We start from the raw sequence: 18,632 nt of genomic DNA, 5'->3' as shown, positions 1-18,632 counted from the left end.
CCCACTCGTTCTTATGAACTCGCCCGCTTCCACACTTCAACTTCGGTGTCTCTAGTGAACGCATCTTCGACCCATTTCTTCTTCACGGCTCTCTATTTTTAGTTTCGACTTTAACTTTGAAACGCTTCTCCACTCCTTTTTTATTTTAGCTTCGTTTTCATCGAACCTCTCCATTTATTCTACGTGTCGTATTCATCCTCTTTGAAGTCAAGTGAGTAATAAAATCAAAGTTTTTACTTTTTTTTTATAGATCATTATTGTTTAAGTTGTTGGTTGAGATATGAGATTTTTGTTAGGCACATTTTAGATATACCACTAAATTTGTCTAACCGATTGTTTGATGTCATTGAAATTTGTACTAATTGATGCATATGTCCATAGTATTATGTACTAAATTATTGCAAAAAAATTGTTATGATGATTGTTTTATTTTCTCATGATTGGTTTACACTTGATTTATAAAAATTGATGGCAATACTATTAGAAGAAATGCATTATTTCTTGTGAGTAAGAAATTCATGATTGGAAGTTACATGACATACATGTAGAGAAGAAATGCATATGTCCTATAGGAACACATACATATATATGATTAGAAAGAGAATTTAATTAGTTGGTGAGTAAGAAGATGATAGAGAGGGGGATTTAGGAAGAACTTGGCATATAATTAATAAACATATTTGAGGAAAAACCATTTTCACTCACCACAAAATGTAATAAAAGATAATTGGGTTAATAATTGGACTTTATTGTAGCTTCAGGTGATGGAGAATTGTATATACCAGCCACTTGTCAAGATTTTGCAGCTTACGAATATGAGAAATTTGAATACCAATTGAGAAAACAATGTAAGAAAAAATTCGAATTTTATGATTGAATATCTAAAAGCTTCAAATGATAGAGAAGAATAGGTAAAAATAGTTGTCGGCGATTGAAAAGAATAAATATATAATGGCTGCCAGAGAGGGAAAGAATTAGGTAAAGATATAATTATGGAAATAATATATAAATAGTTTATTACAAATTAGAATAAAATTATAAATATGCGTGGTCAGGCCAGACGAGGTTCAAATCCTTCCGTCCCAGTAAGTAAGGTCGTTGCAGCGAGCTTGACTCAGCAGCTCCTCTCCTTGTAGCGGTATTCATAGGCTTTCCTGAGTTCACGAGTGAAATAATACGAATCGGGTATCTTTTCTAATAGAATCTCTACCCCTCACATCAATCGGCAGTTATCACTCTCATTTCGGGTAGCCAGATCGGCAGTCTCACTTGAGTAAGGCCCATAGCCGGTAACTTAAAAGATTATAATTGTTCGTAAAATATTATATTTTCTATTTTAAAAATAATTTTAAAATTAGGACTTTTTTTGAAATTTCTATTTAAATTAAATGAATGTCTTTTGTCTTTTTTTGGTATAAGACCTAATTATAAACTCACCTACAAGTGTTGGGCCGGCCCAAACGAATTGCATTGCCCGCATCCATTTTATTTTAGTTTCCTTTTCCCTCGTGGCTAATTTATCGGTTATTCAGTCGATTTCGCTCTTTTCCATCTACCTCAATTCCCTTGTCTGTTCAAACTCAAAGAACTCAAAGGCAGCTATAGAGGATTTCAACGCTTGAAGGTAATTCAATCTTCATTTCGTTCTTTATTCCCTGTTTTCTATTACGAGTTTTCACTCTCCGCATTCAAACGGATGAATAAGGATGAATAAGGATCCACGAGCGCCTGATTTGATAGTTGGAATCAGTATCTTTCTAGGTTTTTGAATTATTATTGAAATTTTGAAACCATGAAATTCGAGAAATTAGGTGAAGCGAAATGTCGGGGGACAAGCGAAACATTCTCGATAATTATCGCCGACAGCTTGCTGCCAAGTTCGAGTTGAAGCGGAATCTTTTCAAAGCCATCTGCAACGATCCGAGTCTTCCCAAAGATATTCGTGAGGAGCATCGTAATAAGCTGTCGAAGTTGCCAAGAAATAGTTCGTTCACTCGATTGAGGAATCGCTGCATTTTCACCGGTCGACCTCGGGGTGTCTACCAGCTTTTCCGTATGTCTCGTATCGTTTTCCGTGAACTGGCGAAGAAAGGTCTTGTAATGGGTGTCAAGAAAGCTTCTTGGTAGATATTGGTACGAAAATTCTCAACTATACTCTTATCCAAAAACAAAAGTTCTTCACTCTGTATGTTTAGGGTATGAAAATGAAGGCAGCGATAAGATATGTGTGTGTGTTGTATATGTATTAGGCTCCACTTATATAGTGTTGATACGTGTTTATGATAAATTGGCTTGTTTAACGATAAACTAGACTAGTAATTCATTGTCTTGGGAACATGGTATGAGTTGGGTTAGCCATGATTATTTGTTCTCCTTTATGGACATACTCTGCCAATGAAAGCTTGATTTTATTCTATCGCCAGTGAAATTGATTATGATGATCCATTGGTTCATTACTCACCGTGCAAAACAGTAACACTGGAGTCTGTTAGCTTAGCCGTTCTTACTAGAAGCTGCGATATCTTCCTTTAAAAGATTAAGGTTCAGTTGCTGGGTTGATTTATGTTTGCTGACTTACAGTTTTAACTACTTAGGTTCAGTAATAAGGAGAGGGATATTTGCTAGTTCAAATCTACAGATCTGGATTTCTCTATAGTTTTTTCCCACCCTAGCACTAGAAGTAAGTGTTGTACAATATTCTTAAAGCTTTTTATTTCTAAGATATATATGAACAAGCTGTAAGAGTATGTATAACTTGGTTCCAATATTCTTTATATTTTCTCCAGTTTTATAAGAAGATTTCTCAACCTCGCCAAAGTGAGGTTGGCTCGATGGTGGTATTGGTATGACCTCCATTCCTCTAGGTCAGAGGTTCAATCCTCTAACTCCTAGTTGTTGTATTAAAAAAAAAGATATCTCACCCTCTTTAATTTTTACTTTTCTTTGTTGTCATTTGGGGTATTTGGCTGAAGCCCAATAATAATATAATGGTATCGTTGGTTAAGAGGTCGTGTGGCTGAGGTTTGGGAGTTCGCTAGATGTATTGCCTCCCTTTGAGTGTGCATCACTAGGTATTTTTGTATTTACGATCTTGGTTTGATTTTGTTGGATTGGAGTTATTTTATGTAGCTTGTTCTTGGGCTTCTCTTTTTCGGGTTCATTCTTAAAAAAAATATTTAGGTGCATTCCGGGGTGCACACATCTTTGTGCATCCCACCAAATTGTCCTATCATAATGTGACATGTGGAAATTTTTAAAAATATTTAAATTACTTTTTTGGTGCCTATGATAGGGGAGGAAAGCATAGAGATGGTTGCACCTTGGGATGCACCTACTCGCCCTTCTTTTTATGCCTTTGTAATTCATATTTTTCTAAAAATAAAAATTCTTCTCCTCCCTACATCAGCTAAGAAAATTTCTACACTCTGTATATTTAACTTGCTATAATAAGAATTCTTTTTCTAGAGGAGGAAGTAACTTGGAATACGTAATTCATGTGCTATCTGAAGCTCAACTACACTCTTCTTATTTATCTGCAATGTATAATTAGCGGTGCCGGTGATCCATTTCAATCATAAATACAAGGCATTTAGATGCTGTAGTCACTGAAAGCATTGCGGTTATTTTAGGTGTCATTTTGGTTGGTTTTGTTTTTTGCTGACTCGTTTAACTGTGTATCTTGTGCAGATTGATGGTAGAGACTTTTGTCGTTGTTGGGTTGTTATATTTCTACAAAGTTATCTCTTTAATCTCAGCGGGAATTAACTATATGCTCTGAAAAAGGTGATATTACTTTTAAGTTCCTTGGACATGATTCATGCCAAAGAATAGTAAAGGCTTTACTTTTGCTATTCAATAAGTGTTTTATCTTAGACAGTTACTAATGGTGGTGTATTTTTCTGATAGTTACGATTTTCTTTTCCCCTGCTTATCTGCTACTTACCCTCTTTTTTACTGCGTTTTCATTTGAATTTTGGCCTAGTAATCTATAAACTTTTCACATCACCTTGACCATCCATCAAGGATTCGATATCTTGCGAGTTTATTTTTATAGCTAAATGTGTTAGGGTCTGTGGGAATAGTTTAAAAGCAAGTTGATCCGTACATTTATGTGTTGTCTTCATACATTATTGTTTTGACGTTTAATTTAAGTCAACATCCCATGGTAAAAGTGAGTGCTCCCTAATTACCTAAGTTAATCAAAGATTCATACAAGAGCTTCGTTGTTACACAAGATCTCTAGATTAATTGTTATATCTTCTAAGTTGAGTCAAATAATTTAGTGCAATAGATATTTTGTAGTGTTGTAATATGTTCGGACATTTGAAGACTCATGGAGCATTTGAAGAGTTTTGGATGCTTTCTCGAAAAATGAGTTTACAAATTTCCACATCTTTCATTTTAAATATCACATTTTTTATTTTTTTGTTTCACATATATAAATGTATATATGTATGCATATAATACATGTATCTATATGTACATATGTACATATATATATAGATCTACACATATCTACCCGTATATATGCATATGTGTATACATCTACACATTACACACACATATGTACATACATAATATATATTTTCTTAGCAAGATGAATGGATTCAATGCGTTCTTGTCTCTTGTAGCATTCATTGTCTTTCATTTGCTCATGCTAAAGTTCATCTCCAATGAAACAGCGTATAATCAGTAGATATTAGACTTTAAAAACTACAATTTTTTTTAGTCTTTAAAACTGTAGTTTAAGTTCCAGAAAAACAAAACAAGTGTTTCTTAAAAAAATAATAAATACTATTTTTACTTTTTAAAATATGTCTCTTATTTTTTGGACTTTGAGAGGGAACTTCTAGCTAATCTCTCGGCCTTTTGGGCGTTATTATATATAGCTTGTTAAATCCTTGTAGGGTATTAGAATTCTTTGGTGATCATTTTTGTTTAACAGCCCAAATAAACCTCAAGGAATTAGGATCACCAGAAGCAACCACACAACATTTCCCGAAGTAAACAACAAACCATACAAACCCTTTTGTTCATTGTCTAATTGCAAACATCCCCTCTTAGTATCCTAACAATCGACCGTTTTAATCTTTTGTCAATTCAAATGTTCCCTAGAAACGACATCAGCAGCCATCAACAACGACGACGAAAATAATACACCCCAAAATTATTGTGTGTTATTCCCAAGATTGGAGACATAAATGTCTGTCTTTCAACATCTTGTGTTAAATTGCTTATTAATTTGAAGAATTACATCATATTAATTGATGCTAGGAAGCTTTGCATCTTAGGGTCAGTTTTATTTTTGAGGATCCTGGAATGCAGAGGTTACTTCTTAAGCTTTATAAGAAGAGTACGTCGCACTCCTCTCTTTGTTGTAATATTCTGTGAGTTGCAAGTTTTTTGCATTGTAGTCGGTTTAAAGAAGAATATATTGTTTTAGATCATATCGTGCGAAGAATGTGTAGGCAGTTAGGAAATTTGTGGCTTTCCCTTGCTGAAAATAGTAGAATTTGTTAATGTCTTATAGATATGGTGCATTGACATATAATTATTTTTTAAAAAATTATGTAATACCACAAAAATATTGATACGAATAGATTTTGGATCGGATTCATCATTGGTCGTATAATGATGTTGATTGCTATGAATTATCTCTTTTCATACCATTCATTGTTTCTATGTGAATTAAAATGATTCTCATCTATTTGCTTCATTAATATATGTTTCTCTCTGTTCTCCTTTGTCTAATGTTTTCTTCAAGTGATCGAAACCTATTTAATGAAACAACATTGCAATGTCGAAGTTGACGTTGTGCTTCAATGGCCAAAACTTGGCAAGCAATAACTTTTCAAATCTACTAACATCGCGTGAACATCTTCCCATAGCAAAAATGTCAATTTAACACAAACTACTGTCAATAAAGTTAATTCATCATTTTTAGTAAATCAGAATATGTAAGTTTAAACCTTCCATCTCAAAGGAACAACGATATACTCATTGCTACTAAGTTATGTGTTTTGGACATTCATTTGTCTTTTATATATATATATATATAGTTAAACAAAATGTTAATTCCTTGTTTGGGCAATCACACACCAAAATTAGTGGGGAAATGGGTCATCACACCATGGCTAAAGGCATCCTAATTATGTTGATAGAAATTAAAAGGCTTCCCCTTTTAATATATTTAACATTCTTTTAGGGTCATTTGCTAGCAAACACATCATGTAAGAAAAAATAGAAAGGAAAAAGTTTATAGTCAATAAAGATGAAAGATACATTGTGGGTAATGAATGCAAACTAAGATTTTAATTAACCTACTTCTTCACTTCTCATCATATGCACTTAAAGCTTAATCCATCGATACGTTTTATATTTATTATTATTATATTTTGAAATAAATAAACAAATAAACATCTTTTACTTCAACAAATGGATTTCATCTGAAAAAACAATTGAATGTGATTCTTACTACGTTATTTCATACACATATATTAGATATATAACCATTTTTAAGAGTCAATTTGGTAGGCATTTTGAAAAGAGTGGACGCAAAAAAAAAAAAGTGTTGAATTTCATGTTTTTAAGTATGTGTTGGTAAGGAGATTAAGAAATTAAATTCTAATTATTTTTTTCAAGGAGGGTTTTAAAATATACTTATAAACTATAAAACTAACTGCATCAGCTAAAAATATAGTGCTGGTTGAATTCTTAATCAAACCTTAAAAACAAAAACAACTTTTTGAAAGTTATTTTCCTTGGTTTTCAAATTTTTAGCTTGATTTTTTGAACCATTAGTAGAATATAGGTAACAACTAAAGAAAGTTAGAGCTAAAAATAATGTTTAACTTAATTTCAAAAATAAAAAAACAAACAAACAAAACGGTTATCAAATGAGATATTAGTTATTCATTACAATAATTGTTTACTTGAATTTTACTTTCAAGCACAACCAGTGGTTGATCCATAAATCTTGTTGACGGAGGGTTTGTAATTTAGTAAAAATAGTTTGAAAGAAAATGTATCGAGTGAAGCTTAAACATGAGTCAAGAGATGGCTGGATGATAGTTTTACCATTAAGTTAGCTATTGGAATTGCTATTATTCCTATTTATATATATAACGCATAAAGTTAAGGGAACTTTTGAGCCCAGTCTTTGAAACCTACACTGAATTTATCGGTACGTACAATGTTGTAAAATTAAAGTTTTAACCTTTTATTTGAAAAGAAAAGGGGTGCTTGCAAAAATTTACGTTACTACATTTTTAAATTACAAAATTAACAAATTTAAATGCTGACAGCTCTTTGATAGTCGTATGATATAACTAATTACCTGTCATATTTATCATATCTGCGATATTAAAAAACAATGTGTCATTGAAATATACAGTTACAATTGAACTAACCTCGGACCGAAATGTGTATTTAACATGCATTTCATTTCTAGTGTATGGGTCAATATATAAAGAAAGATATTGTAATATTTGTTTCAAAGTAGATATCTTTTCATTATGCTATATTACTTGTAGTCAATTCAAAATAAGAATTAATAGTTTAGGAGTGGAGTCTAAAAGATTAGATTATGTGTATATTTAATATGATAAAAGCTTGGGTGGAGACGTGAGTAACAAGTGGTCAAATATTTTGGCTTTTACGTGTTCAAGTCTCTCTATTAAACCATATCATGACTTACTCCTTCACACCTTTCAATTGTTCCACTTCATTCCAAATTTCCATTTCTCCATTTTTTTCTTTCCTTTTAATTGTTTTTCGAACAAAATTATTAATGAAACTTTGAAAATGTTGTTTTGATCGGATAACGTTTTTGAAGCCAACGAAAACTTAACTTAGTTGACATTTGTATGTACTAAAAATTAAGTAGTTTGAAGATCAAATCTCTCAATCCAATTTGTACTAAGAAAGAAATTTGGTTATGCTTTTAGTTAGTTTTAAGAATTTAAGGAGTGTGTTTGGTTTAGATTATAGAGTCTTTAATTTTGTAAAAAAAAATCTATTTTAAAGAAAATGATAGTGTTTGGTAAATTAAAATAATGCATTCTCTAAAAATTTATTTATAAAATAATCTATTTTTTGAGAAGTCTTTAAAAAACCAAATTCACATCTAAACATTTATAAAAAAAAAGTCTAACCAAACATTGAGTGTTTAAAATTTTAAAATCATTTCCAAAAAAGTGTTTAAAAAAGGGAATGTATTATTGAATTTTTTTTTTAAAATTCAATCCAAACATACTCTAAGTCTAGTTTACAGTGATTGTTGTTTTCTTACAGAAATTGTCATAAATACAATAAACTGATCAAATATTTATTACATGTATAACAAAATGAAAAAACTCATTAAACAGACTATTTTTAAAAATCTCACGTTTGTTTGCCCTCCCTTATCATTCCCATCTCTACCGCTGTTTTTTCTTTTCCTCCTCTGTCATTTTTTTTTTCTTTTCATCGTCATTTTCCATTATTCTGCATGTTTTTTAAAATATTTATGTTTGCCTTTCCTTTCTATATTCTTTTTCTAACTTTCTGTAATTTTTTTAATATTTTTTTTCAAATTGTTATTTGATTGTTTAAGATTAGATATTGGATTGCAAATGTAAAGGATCGGGTACCAATTGGATATTGGATTGTCAAATGTAAACGATCGGGTACAAAAAAAAACTAAATATAAACAATTGTTTTCCAAATCTAAACAATAACGTGCCAATTTTTTTATAAAGAAAATTTAAAATTTTGTTTTCCAAATTTAAACAATACAAATCTAAACAATTGTCTACCGAAAAATCTTTAAAAAAATATATACTTAAATTTAAACGATCAAGTCTAAATGATCGTGTGTCAAATCAAATGCCCATACAAATAATCTTGAAGAAAATTATTTATATTTGGGTACGATCAAATCTAAACGATCGTGAGACAATTTTTATATTTTTCAAGGTAGGCTGTGGACTTTTTCCATTTTCTAAATTTTTTCACAGATGTACATACTTTGCCGCTTCCTTTTTTTTTATCTCTTATATTATGACTTTTATCTATTTTTAAAGAGAAAAATTATACATTTTTAAATATAATAAAATAAATCAAAATAATTATAGCAAAATACAACAATATATCATATTCAATCAATGAAAAACATTAACCGATATTAATAGACTAATAGACTAATATCTATCCTTTACATAATATAAAACTGTGTTATACTTTATAAAAATTTTATGTAGTTTTATGGTTTATAATAATAAAGAATGATTTTGTGTTTGATGTAGTTTTAGAGACGTGTAAAGAGCATATGGTAAAACAAAGAAATGTATAGGAAAAATTAATATTGAAATAAAATTAAACTAAAATTCCCAAACAATGATTCGGAAAAGTACTTTTTATATTGTGTTCATCAAAATATAATTTTAAAAAACAACTAAAAAGAATGTCAGTTTCATTATACTGTTGCTCTTCAGAAAAATGATATCATATCGTAATAAATACATTTCTTCTTCCATTATTATTATTATTATTATTATTATTTGAAAGGATTCGTCCATTATTTTAAAACAATCTCACAACAAATAAACATATTTTTTAAAAATTTGTAAGACTATAATAATATTGTTGATTTTCCAAATTTTCTCATAGTATATGAACTCCTTTTTTTAGTAGGTATAACTAATTAATATTTAATATTGTTAGTCAGTAAGAAGGGTTGGGATGGTCCAAGATAATGAGAAGTGTTCATTAAGTTGGTTTTAAGTAGACGTGATCAAGGTTGTTTATCAAACACATAAAATATGTTTTGTAGTAGGTAGTTTCTTTTTTAATGCTTGATATATTCGTGAAATTTTCAAACATATTCTTCTTCATCGAAGGAGTTAATAAGTTGAATACGATCAATACAGGGTATGTTGCTCTTTTCCACATAGAGAGATTCTAGTAATGGTTCGATTATTATTATTATTTTTCTTATCCTAAGTGGTTTACATTTCTTAACTTTAAAGATATTGCTTTGTATATTTCTATTTTAACGGGTGATTCTAATTAGTTTGTTTCTATATTTTAAAATTAAGAAAAGGAAACATAAAACTCTTGGTTTAAAAAAATAATAATAATTAAAAAGGGAAAAACTTATATACGAAGTATCATTGTCAATATATTAAAGAATGGATTTATTATTGTTATTAATGAAAGTCGCTTTCCGGAAATGTTGACATGTGAGCTGATATTTGATTACATCTACACAAACACAAAGTAAGTAAATGGGATTATGACTAATAATACAAACTAAAAGGGAAAGAAGAAAAGCATAAAGAGATGAGGAGTGAGCGGCAGAAAGTGATGGAGTCAACCTTATTAAAGTGTAGATTACTCGGACGATATTAATAATAATGATCATAATCATAGAACAAATTAGTTCAATTTCAAAGTTTACTTTTTTTTTTTTTTTAACTCTGCTGATTTTATAAAATTTATGACTCTTTTAACTTTTAAATTGATGGTTTCAAGTCAAATTAAATATTAAGATTTGAGTTAGAGTTTAATTGAGTCTAGAGATAACTAAATGGAAAAGGAAGAAGAAGAAGTAATATAAAAAGAAGATGAATAAATTGTAAAAAATCAATGCAAACCTGAAATATATGAAAATATCTTATAATTTTTTATTTTGTTACATGAACCGTAAATATTTTGGTGTTTTCTTATATTTATAAAAATTAACCTCGGTGTAGTTGCTTTTATACAAGAATAGAAATTGAATAGTCATAAACAAAAGAATACTTACATTCGTTGAAGTACTTGAAATTAAGATCACTACCGCTTAAAAATCTCGTTTGTCGCACCATATTTTAATACTTCCATTTATTTAATAAAATAAATATAAATAATAATTTAATGAATTAATAGTCAATTAAATTACTAATTTAATTAATCACAATGAACCTCTCTAATGTAACCTATGCTTTTATTTAATTAACTTAATTTAATATAATATAAATAAACTAAATTATTAATTACTCTAATTTTTTATATTTAATCTAATCCAAATTTGAATCATGTTCTTGTTTAAAAATCTATCTTAACCTACCAACTTAAGGATGTGTATACACATTAAATTGTAACTATAGTTTTAATATGAATATAATTCATATTAAATTAATATTTGAACTCCTTCAAATACTTTATTCTCTCGTAAATTAATTTTGAATCATATTCAAAATTAAATTTATATAATAAAATTGAATTAAAATATAAACTTTATATTATAATTTATCACCATACACTATATTAATTTCCAAAGTTGACTTGAACATTTCAAATTACATGCAATGTAAATTAAACTTAGTGTACATATCTCGTAGGCCTAGACTTTTTAGATGACCCTCGAACACTTTAGCCATGAGAGTCTCCGTGAACTGATCAACAATGTTGTGCTTCAAAGCGATTTTGGTTACGTTCATGTTCCCTTGTTGCACAATCTCCTATATCAAGTGTCGAGTGATACTTTCTTTCTATGTGTTTTTCTTATTTATGACTATGAGGTTCTTTAGAATTGACTATTGCCCCATTTCTATCACAATATAGAGTGATAGGCAAGTTCATGTTTGAAACAAATTTCCAAAACATGCACGAACTTCCTAAGCTAAACTTCTTATTTTGTTGATTCGTAAGCAACTACGTATTCAACCTCCATACTAGAATATGCAATGCATCCTTGCTCGAACACTGACCCCAACGTGGATTTTCTAAAATTTTTATTGGTTTGAAAATTAGAGTTAGTGTATCCTGTAAAGATCAAATCCTTAACTCCATACACAAACATGAAATTTCTTGTTCCCTTAAGATACTTAAGAATAATTTCAACCGACGTCCAGTTGGTCTAATCTTGGATTTGATTGATACCTACTGATTGTTTCCACTGCATAACAAATGTCTATGCCTAGTGCATAGAGCATAACATACATTAAGCTACTCACAATTGAGGCATAGGTAGTATGTCTCATATCCTCAACTCTTTAAGGTGTCTTAGGGAAATTGTTCCTTACACAAGTGAACCTCATGCCTGAAAGATAATAAATCCTTCTTAGAGCTATGCATTAAATATCGAACCAAAATTTTGTTGATATAGGTATGAACATATTGTGCCTCTCGCAAAATTTTCATTCGAAATTGAGTTGCTAGCCAAGTTTTAACGTCAATTAGGTATCTTACATCATTCCCAATGAGAAGGATATCATCCACATAAAGTACTAAAATAACTCCTTTACCTTTGTTAATTTTATCGTAAACACAAGGTTCATCAACGTTTTGGTTAAAACTGTAAGATTTGATTGTAGTATCAAACATAATGTTCCAAGATATGGATGTTTACTTCAACCCATAAATGGATCGATTGAGCTTGTATGATTTTTGCTCCTAACCTTTGGTTATAAACTTTTCGGGCTGAGACATAAAGATACTCTCTTTAAGATTGTCATTCAGAAAAGCAATATTGGCATCAAATTGCCATATTTCATAATCATAAGATGTGGTAAGACAAGAGAATTCGTATAGACTTTATTCTAGCAACAGGGAAGAAAGTTTCCTTATAGTCAACTCATTCCCTTTGAGTATATACTTTTGCTATAAGTATAGCTTTGAAGGTCTATGCCTTTCCAACTGAATCTCTCTTTCTTTTATAGATCAATCTGTACCCTCTAGATTTCAACCATTCAGGTAGATCTACAAGCTCCCACACTGAATTGAAGTACATGGCCTCCATTTCAAGATCCATGACTTTGATCCGTTAGTTCGTGTCTACATAATTCATTGTCTATTTATAGGACAATGGATCCTCAACGCCATCATTTGGTACGACAATATGAGCTTTAGTTAAACTCAAGTAATAGTTAGATTGTGATACAATCTTTCCACTACATCAAGGTATTCTCAACGATTAAGAAAGACGAGACTGACCTGATGTAATTTTCATAGGACATTTATCTCATAAATTAAAAGATTACAACTTAATATACATAAACTAAATGATTTGTTTTTAAATATAACAAGTTAGAACAAAAATATTTACAAAATATAGCAAAATTTCAAAATCTTCATTGATATACACTTGTTTTGTTATATTTTAAAATATTTAAAGTAAATTTTAGTGTTTGAAATAATTTTCTAAAACTAAATTGTGTGAATGGGACAAAACGTCAATATCTTTTACTTATTATATTTTCTCTTTGAAATTTAAATTTCATGAGTTAAAAAAGAATATATATCAATTAGGATTATATGTATATGTAGAGTTAGAAAGCCTATTTTTATATGAAATTAATAATAATAATAATATAAAATAGCTACACTTTAATTCTACTCGTTTTCTCCCATTCTTTATTATAATTTTCTTTTTCACTTCTTCCATGTGGTCCAAGTCCTCACTGCAGCTTCGTCGCTTCTTCATTCTCCTCTTCCTCTCTCTCTCTCTCTCTCTAAACTTTCATCCTTCGTCTCTGCTTGAAGACTTCTGGTTGAGCTTTTCCGTCTGCATGTGATCGGTTAGTCCTCTGCTTTTTTTCTGTCTTTTTCTTCTTCATCTCACTCTCTATATAAGGATCTTCGTCATTCTTTCATCCACTTCCTGAATCTGCTTTCTACTTCGGGAGCTGAGTTCTGATGATTCATGTTTAACCTCGCAAATCACCCTTTCAGAAGAACGAAGGTTTGTGGATTTGGGAGTTTTTGCTGCCTTGCTTGCTTAGTGTAGGTGCTGGAATTTTGGGTGGTGTTTGGATCCTGTGTTTTTCTTTTTTGCTTTGGAGATTGTGAATCCGTACGTTTTTTCCATATTGGGGGATTGTAAATTTATGTTTCTTGTCTTTGGAAATCTGGTAAAGATTCAATCGGAATTGGTTCTTGTGGGTTTTTCTTCTTTTTTTCGTTTTCTTGCTTTTTCGTTTTTGAATGAAGCTGAAAAAGGGGTGGAAAGCTTGGAGAATTTTGAGCTGATCGGTTGAGTTGGTGGAATGAATATTTTTAAGACATGGAAGGTTAATTTGATTTCTCATCTTTATCCGTCGATCTTGCGATTTCGTGCTTGCTTTGCTTATGACTTCGAGTGTAATTGGTATTGTTTGTACTGTGTAGTTTTAGTATATTGATCTAACGGACATCTTCATTCGCCTTAACTTCCATCGGGCGATGGATGTTTCCCTTGCTCTTCTACTGAAAATTTTGTATTCTCAGCTTATATGGAGTTGATTGAAGTTTATGCTTTTCTCTTTTTGGTACAGAACAAGGGATGCGGTTGTGAGCATCTTAAATTTCAAATTGGGCAAAGATGGTTTCAGAATCTTGGTTTCGCAGTCTTTGGAAACCTCCAAGGAAACGCGAATCCACGCAGAAGGTTGTTATTGGAGTATTAGCTTTTGAAATTGCTAGCTTGATGTCCAAGTTGGTTCATTTATGGCAATCTTTGAGCGATAAGCAAGTCGGGAGGTTGAGGGAAGAGATAAACAATTCATTGGGCATCAAGAAACTTGTGTCAGATGATGATGAATATATTGTACGTCTGATATGTGCAGAGATGACAGAGAATTTAGTTCATGTGGCTAAATCTGTTGCCAGGCTTGGAAAGAAATGCAGTGATCCTAGTTTAAAAAATTTCGAGCATGTTTTTGATGCTCTAATTCAAATTGGTGCTGATCCCTATGGTTGGATATACTCGTGGAAGAAGATGGAAAAGAAAGTGAAGAAGATGGAGACCTTTATTTCAGTCAATGCAAATTTGTATCAGGAGATGGAGATGCTTGCAGATCTTGAACAAACTTTTAGCAGAATGAAGGCTAATGAGGACTCAGATGTTATAAACCTAGTTGAGTTTCGAAAGAAGGTTGCATGGAAGCAGCAGGAGGTGAAAAATTTGCGAGAGATGTCACTTTGGAAACGAACCTATGATTACACAATTCTTCTTCTAGCTAGATCCCTATTCACCATATTCAGTAGGATCAAACGTGTATTTGAAAATGAGCAGAGCGTGGACAATGATGGAACGGATGATTCACGAGATATGAGTTCTGACTATATAGCACGTAGCCAATCCGTATCTTCATTAATGCAATCCATGGTCCATCCCTCTGAGAGTGGTCTTACTAAATTTGCTTCGGGTCCCCTTAAGAGGTTTACAACTAAATCAGGGCCAATTTCAAAAACAGCTAAGCCCAATAATTTTTATTCAGGTCCTCTTGGCAGCTCTATTACGAAGTCAGGTCCTATTTCGGGGCCTGTTTCTGGAACCAATAGAAACTTCAACTCTTATTCTGGTCCTCTCACAAGTTCAGCAATACGATCAGGTCCAACTTCTGGAATAGACAATAAAACCAATCAGAAGAATTGGCTTGTCGGTGGCTACTCTTCTTTATTTAATGGGAAAAAATCTCATCAGAAGCCAAACAGACTAACTCAAGTTGGACCTTTTAAAGGATGCATGATATCTGGCCCTAGTTCTATGGTTGCCAATTGCCACATTAGTTCAAATGGGTATCATTCTCAGCTCATCAATGGAGCCAAAGATACTGGAAATATTGTTGAACATTGCAACAGAGCCAGTCCTTGCAAACAGTTGCTCAGCACCAAGTGCCGATTGTTGGATGCCCCACCTGAGACTCTTGGTGGTGCTGCTTTGGCACTGCACTATGCAAATGTCATTATTGTAATTGAGAAGCTTGCTGCATCTCCTCATTTGATTGGCCTGGATGCTAGAGATGATTTATACAATATGTTGCCAGCTAAAGTTCGAGCTAGCCTTAGGGCAGCCCTAAAGCCATATGCCAAAAGCTTGGCTTCATCTATGTATGACACGGGTCTTGCAGGAGAGTGGAATGAGGCAATAGCTGGGATATTAGAATGGCTTGCTCCACTGGCTCACAACATGGTTAGATGGCAATCTGAACGTAGTTTTGAACAACAGAATTTTGTTTCCAGGACCAATATGCTTCTTGTACAAACTCTTTTCTTTGCAAATCAAGAAAAGACCGAAGCGATCATTACCGAACTTCTTGTTGGTCTGAATTACCTATGGAATTTTGGTAGAGAACTCAATGCAAAAGCTCTCAATGAGTGTGCCAGCAGTAGAATACATGATGAATATTTGGATATTGTTGGGTAACATTATTTTCTATTCTACTGGTATTGCCCACTGAATTGCAGCTCAGTCGTCCAACGACTGGAGGCCTCCTCACCTCTACAAAACCAATATCAACCAATTGGATGTGGCATGAGAGAGAGAGAGAGAGCCAGCGCTACTCGGTTGTATTATCAATACTTCAATGCCAGAAGTCAATGACGATTTAGGTTTGAGCTTTTCAACATTCTTTTACTCTTATAGAGGTATTATTCAGCTTGTGCTAATGGGCTCTACTCCCATCCCCGTAAAATTATGGTTTGCCGCTATTAAGTTGTCATTACTTGAAAGCTGTATATGTATCAGTAATACGTTCTCCAGATATGTAAAATATCTACTCTATATAGGCTTGCCATTACATACAGAAAATCGCTCGAGATCGAGCTTGTTGCATCTAAGTAGAATTCTTCACAATTTGCTATTGTCCTTTCCATTTATTTTCAACATATGGCTGTAAATTTTATGACTTGGTCTTAAATGGTTCCAGCCTGCATTGCCATTTATCTCAGGAACTTTGATTATTGCGTGGCCATTCCTCCGTGTAGTTCATTATCGTGTTTGACTGATATTGACTTGTAGGTACATATCAATTTGTTGGTGCTCTCTTTAATTCTCATTCTTATCTACACTACCTGCAGTCTTTTAGGTGAAATTATTCGATGAGGCCCTACGATGTGGCTAGCAGTTTTTCACCATCGAATGTTGAAGAGAGAAGTACTTTGAATTTATCAGTTTATTAGTGGGGAGCAAGATAAGTTTTATTAATCTACATCCAACAGTTACCATAAGATTGCTTTAGTGCTTTATCTTAGTCTATACCGGTCGTTTTCTTCTTATTTTTCTCTATTATAGCTAAAGCAAGAAGCTTATTATTAAGTATCAGTTTTGTTGTTTTGGTTAACAATACCTCCACAAACTGAATCCACCAATTCCTTGGCTTTGTGGTCCTTTCAAGCCATTGACCCATGGAAAATAGGCCATCACAAGTCTTAATCTTGAGTCTTGACTTGCCTTCCACTTGTGGTGTTAGTGGTGAAATGAATCAGCACCCTTTAACATGGAACAATGAAGGAAGATCTGATCTGGGAACTTCATCATTGCAGCACCACAATTATCCCAACAATTAAGGGTGACAACATATTAGTTGAGAGATTTTTTTAGTTTTTCAATTGTGCTTCTAGAACAACTTCTAAAGTAAAAGCACTTTTTTGTAGAAAAATACTTCATAAAGTGTTTTGTTCTACACTCTTTTGAAGGCCTTTGAACTGCTTTTAGCTTTCTTAGCTAAATGCATGCTAAAAGCACTCTACAACTGCAAGTATTTTTTTTCCTTCTTTTTCTTAAAAGCACTTTTATCTATCTCAAATCTTATGATTCTAGATATTAGTAATTAAAAGTGCTTTTTGACTTTTAGCTATCTCAAGTATGGTTCTACTTATAGGTAATAGTAACAAAATCGCCTTTGGCTTTCTGAAAGAGCATTCAAACATTGCCTATAATTTATTTAGGTTGTATGGTTCCATCCCCGAATCCATCGTTATCGGTAATTTACAGATGTTTTGGATAAAAAATCACAAGTATCACATGAATTTGTAAAATTATTGTGGATTTTTTTTAGTGAAATTTCAGAACTACAAAATTTTCAATAATACATTAATGTGAAAATTTAATGAGAAGATGTTGGAGGGAGAGGTAAAAATAGAGTAAATATTACTTTTTTCAAATTACATTTTTTTAAAATGAAATTTTAAATAGTGAAGTGATGTGAGAGGAAGACGTAAATATGAATAAATGTCATATTTTTTTCAAATTACTTTTCTTTAAATAGTAAATTGACGTGAAAATTCAATGAAAAAGATGGAAGAAGTAAAAACTGAATAAATATTATCTTTTTTCAAATTACTTTTCTCGAAAATGAAGTTAAATGAAACTTTGAATAGTAAATTGATTATAAAAATATGGAAAAAGGTGAAAACAAAAGAAGCATCTTTTTCTTTTCAAATTTATATTCTTGGAAATGAAATTTCAAATAGTGGTATATTGATGTGAAACTTGAGTATAAAGATTTCGGAATATGTGGGAACTCGATGTGTCGTTTTTCAAATTATTGTTATTTTTTTAGATGATGTGTAAAAAAAGGTTTCAATTAGGGTTTAAGGTTAATATATGTTGTTTTTTTATTACAAAAATCAATTTAATAAAGATAGATTGGTAAATTGAGATAAGAATTTGGAATGTGTTGATTTTCAATTTTGGAAATTGAGGGTATGAAATAGGTTGATTTTTGGAAGATTTATTTGGTAATTTGAGATGAAAATTTTATTTATTTTTAAAAATGGAAAAGTTGTAATATACACTGTTTATATGCATATATATATATATATATATATATATATATATATATATATATATATATATATATATATATATCTTCGGGTGTTTTGAACCTTAATTTAATTTGAGGTGG

General features: G+C 31.4%; 2 protein-coding genes across 7 annotated transcripts; both read left to right on the top strand.

Annotated features, from left to right (window-relative positions):
- The first annotated feature begins 1,811 nt into the window (after window positions 1-1,811).
- Window positions 1,812-4,032, top strand: LOC101216688 (ribosomal protein S14, mitochondrial). Of its 4 annotated transcripts, XR_004214705.1 has the most exons (5): window positions 1,812-2,133; window positions 2,595-2,680; window positions 2,787-2,843; window positions 2,973-3,071; window positions 3,688-4,032. XR_004214705.1 is itself a non-coding variant. In XM_011651571.2 (2 exons), the coding sequence occupies exon 1, from the start codon at window positions 1,822-1,824 to the stop codon at window positions 2,125-2,127; it is 306 nt and encodes a 101-aa protein (XP_011649873.1). In that variant the 5' UTR covers window positions 1,812-1,821; the 3' UTR covers window positions 2,128-2,133; window positions 3,688-4,032. The 4 variants fall into 4 exon arrangements, 1 of the variants encoding a protein (XP_011649873.1); XR_004214704.1 differs by having other exon boundaries at window positions 2,787-3,071; XR_004214706.1 differs by lacking the exons at window positions 2,787-2,843; window positions 2,973-3,071.
- Window positions 4,033-13,383: 9,351 nt separating this feature from the next.
- LOC101204446 lies at window positions 13,384-16,697 on the top strand. 3 transcript variants are annotated; one of them, XM_004138629.3, is made up of 3 exons: window positions 13,396-13,541; window positions 13,696-13,705; window positions 14,277-16,697. In XM_004138629.3, the coding sequence occupies exon 3, from the start codon at window positions 14,324-14,326 to the stop codon at window positions 16,148-16,150; it is 1,827 nt and encodes a 608-aa protein (XP_004138677.1). In that variant the 5' UTR covers window positions 13,396-13,541; window positions 13,696-13,705; window positions 14,277-14,323; the 3' UTR covers window positions 16,151-16,697. The 3 variants fall into 3 exon arrangements, with proteins under 3 accessions (XP_004138676.1, XP_004138677.1, XP_031736823.1); XM_004138628.3 differs by lacking the exon at window positions 13,696-13,705 and having other exon boundaries at window positions 13,384-13,541; XM_031880963.1 differs by lacking the exons at window positions 13,396-13,541; window positions 13,696-13,705 and adding an exon at window positions 13,718-14,033.
- The last annotated feature ends 1,935 nt before the right edge of the window (window positions 16,698-18,632 follow it).

This window comes from Cucumis sativus, chromosome 2 (genome assembly GCF_000004075.3).
Source record: "Cucumis sativus cultivar 9930 chromosome 2, Cucumber_9930_V3, whole genome shotgun sequence".
NCBI classification, from domain to species: Eukaryota; Viridiplantae; Streptophyta; class Magnoliopsida; order Cucurbitales; family Cucurbitaceae; genus Cucumis; species Cucumis sativus.
The sequence above is the reverse complement of the archived record's forward strand: the minus strand, read 5'-3'. Positions and strand labels throughout refer to the sequence as shown.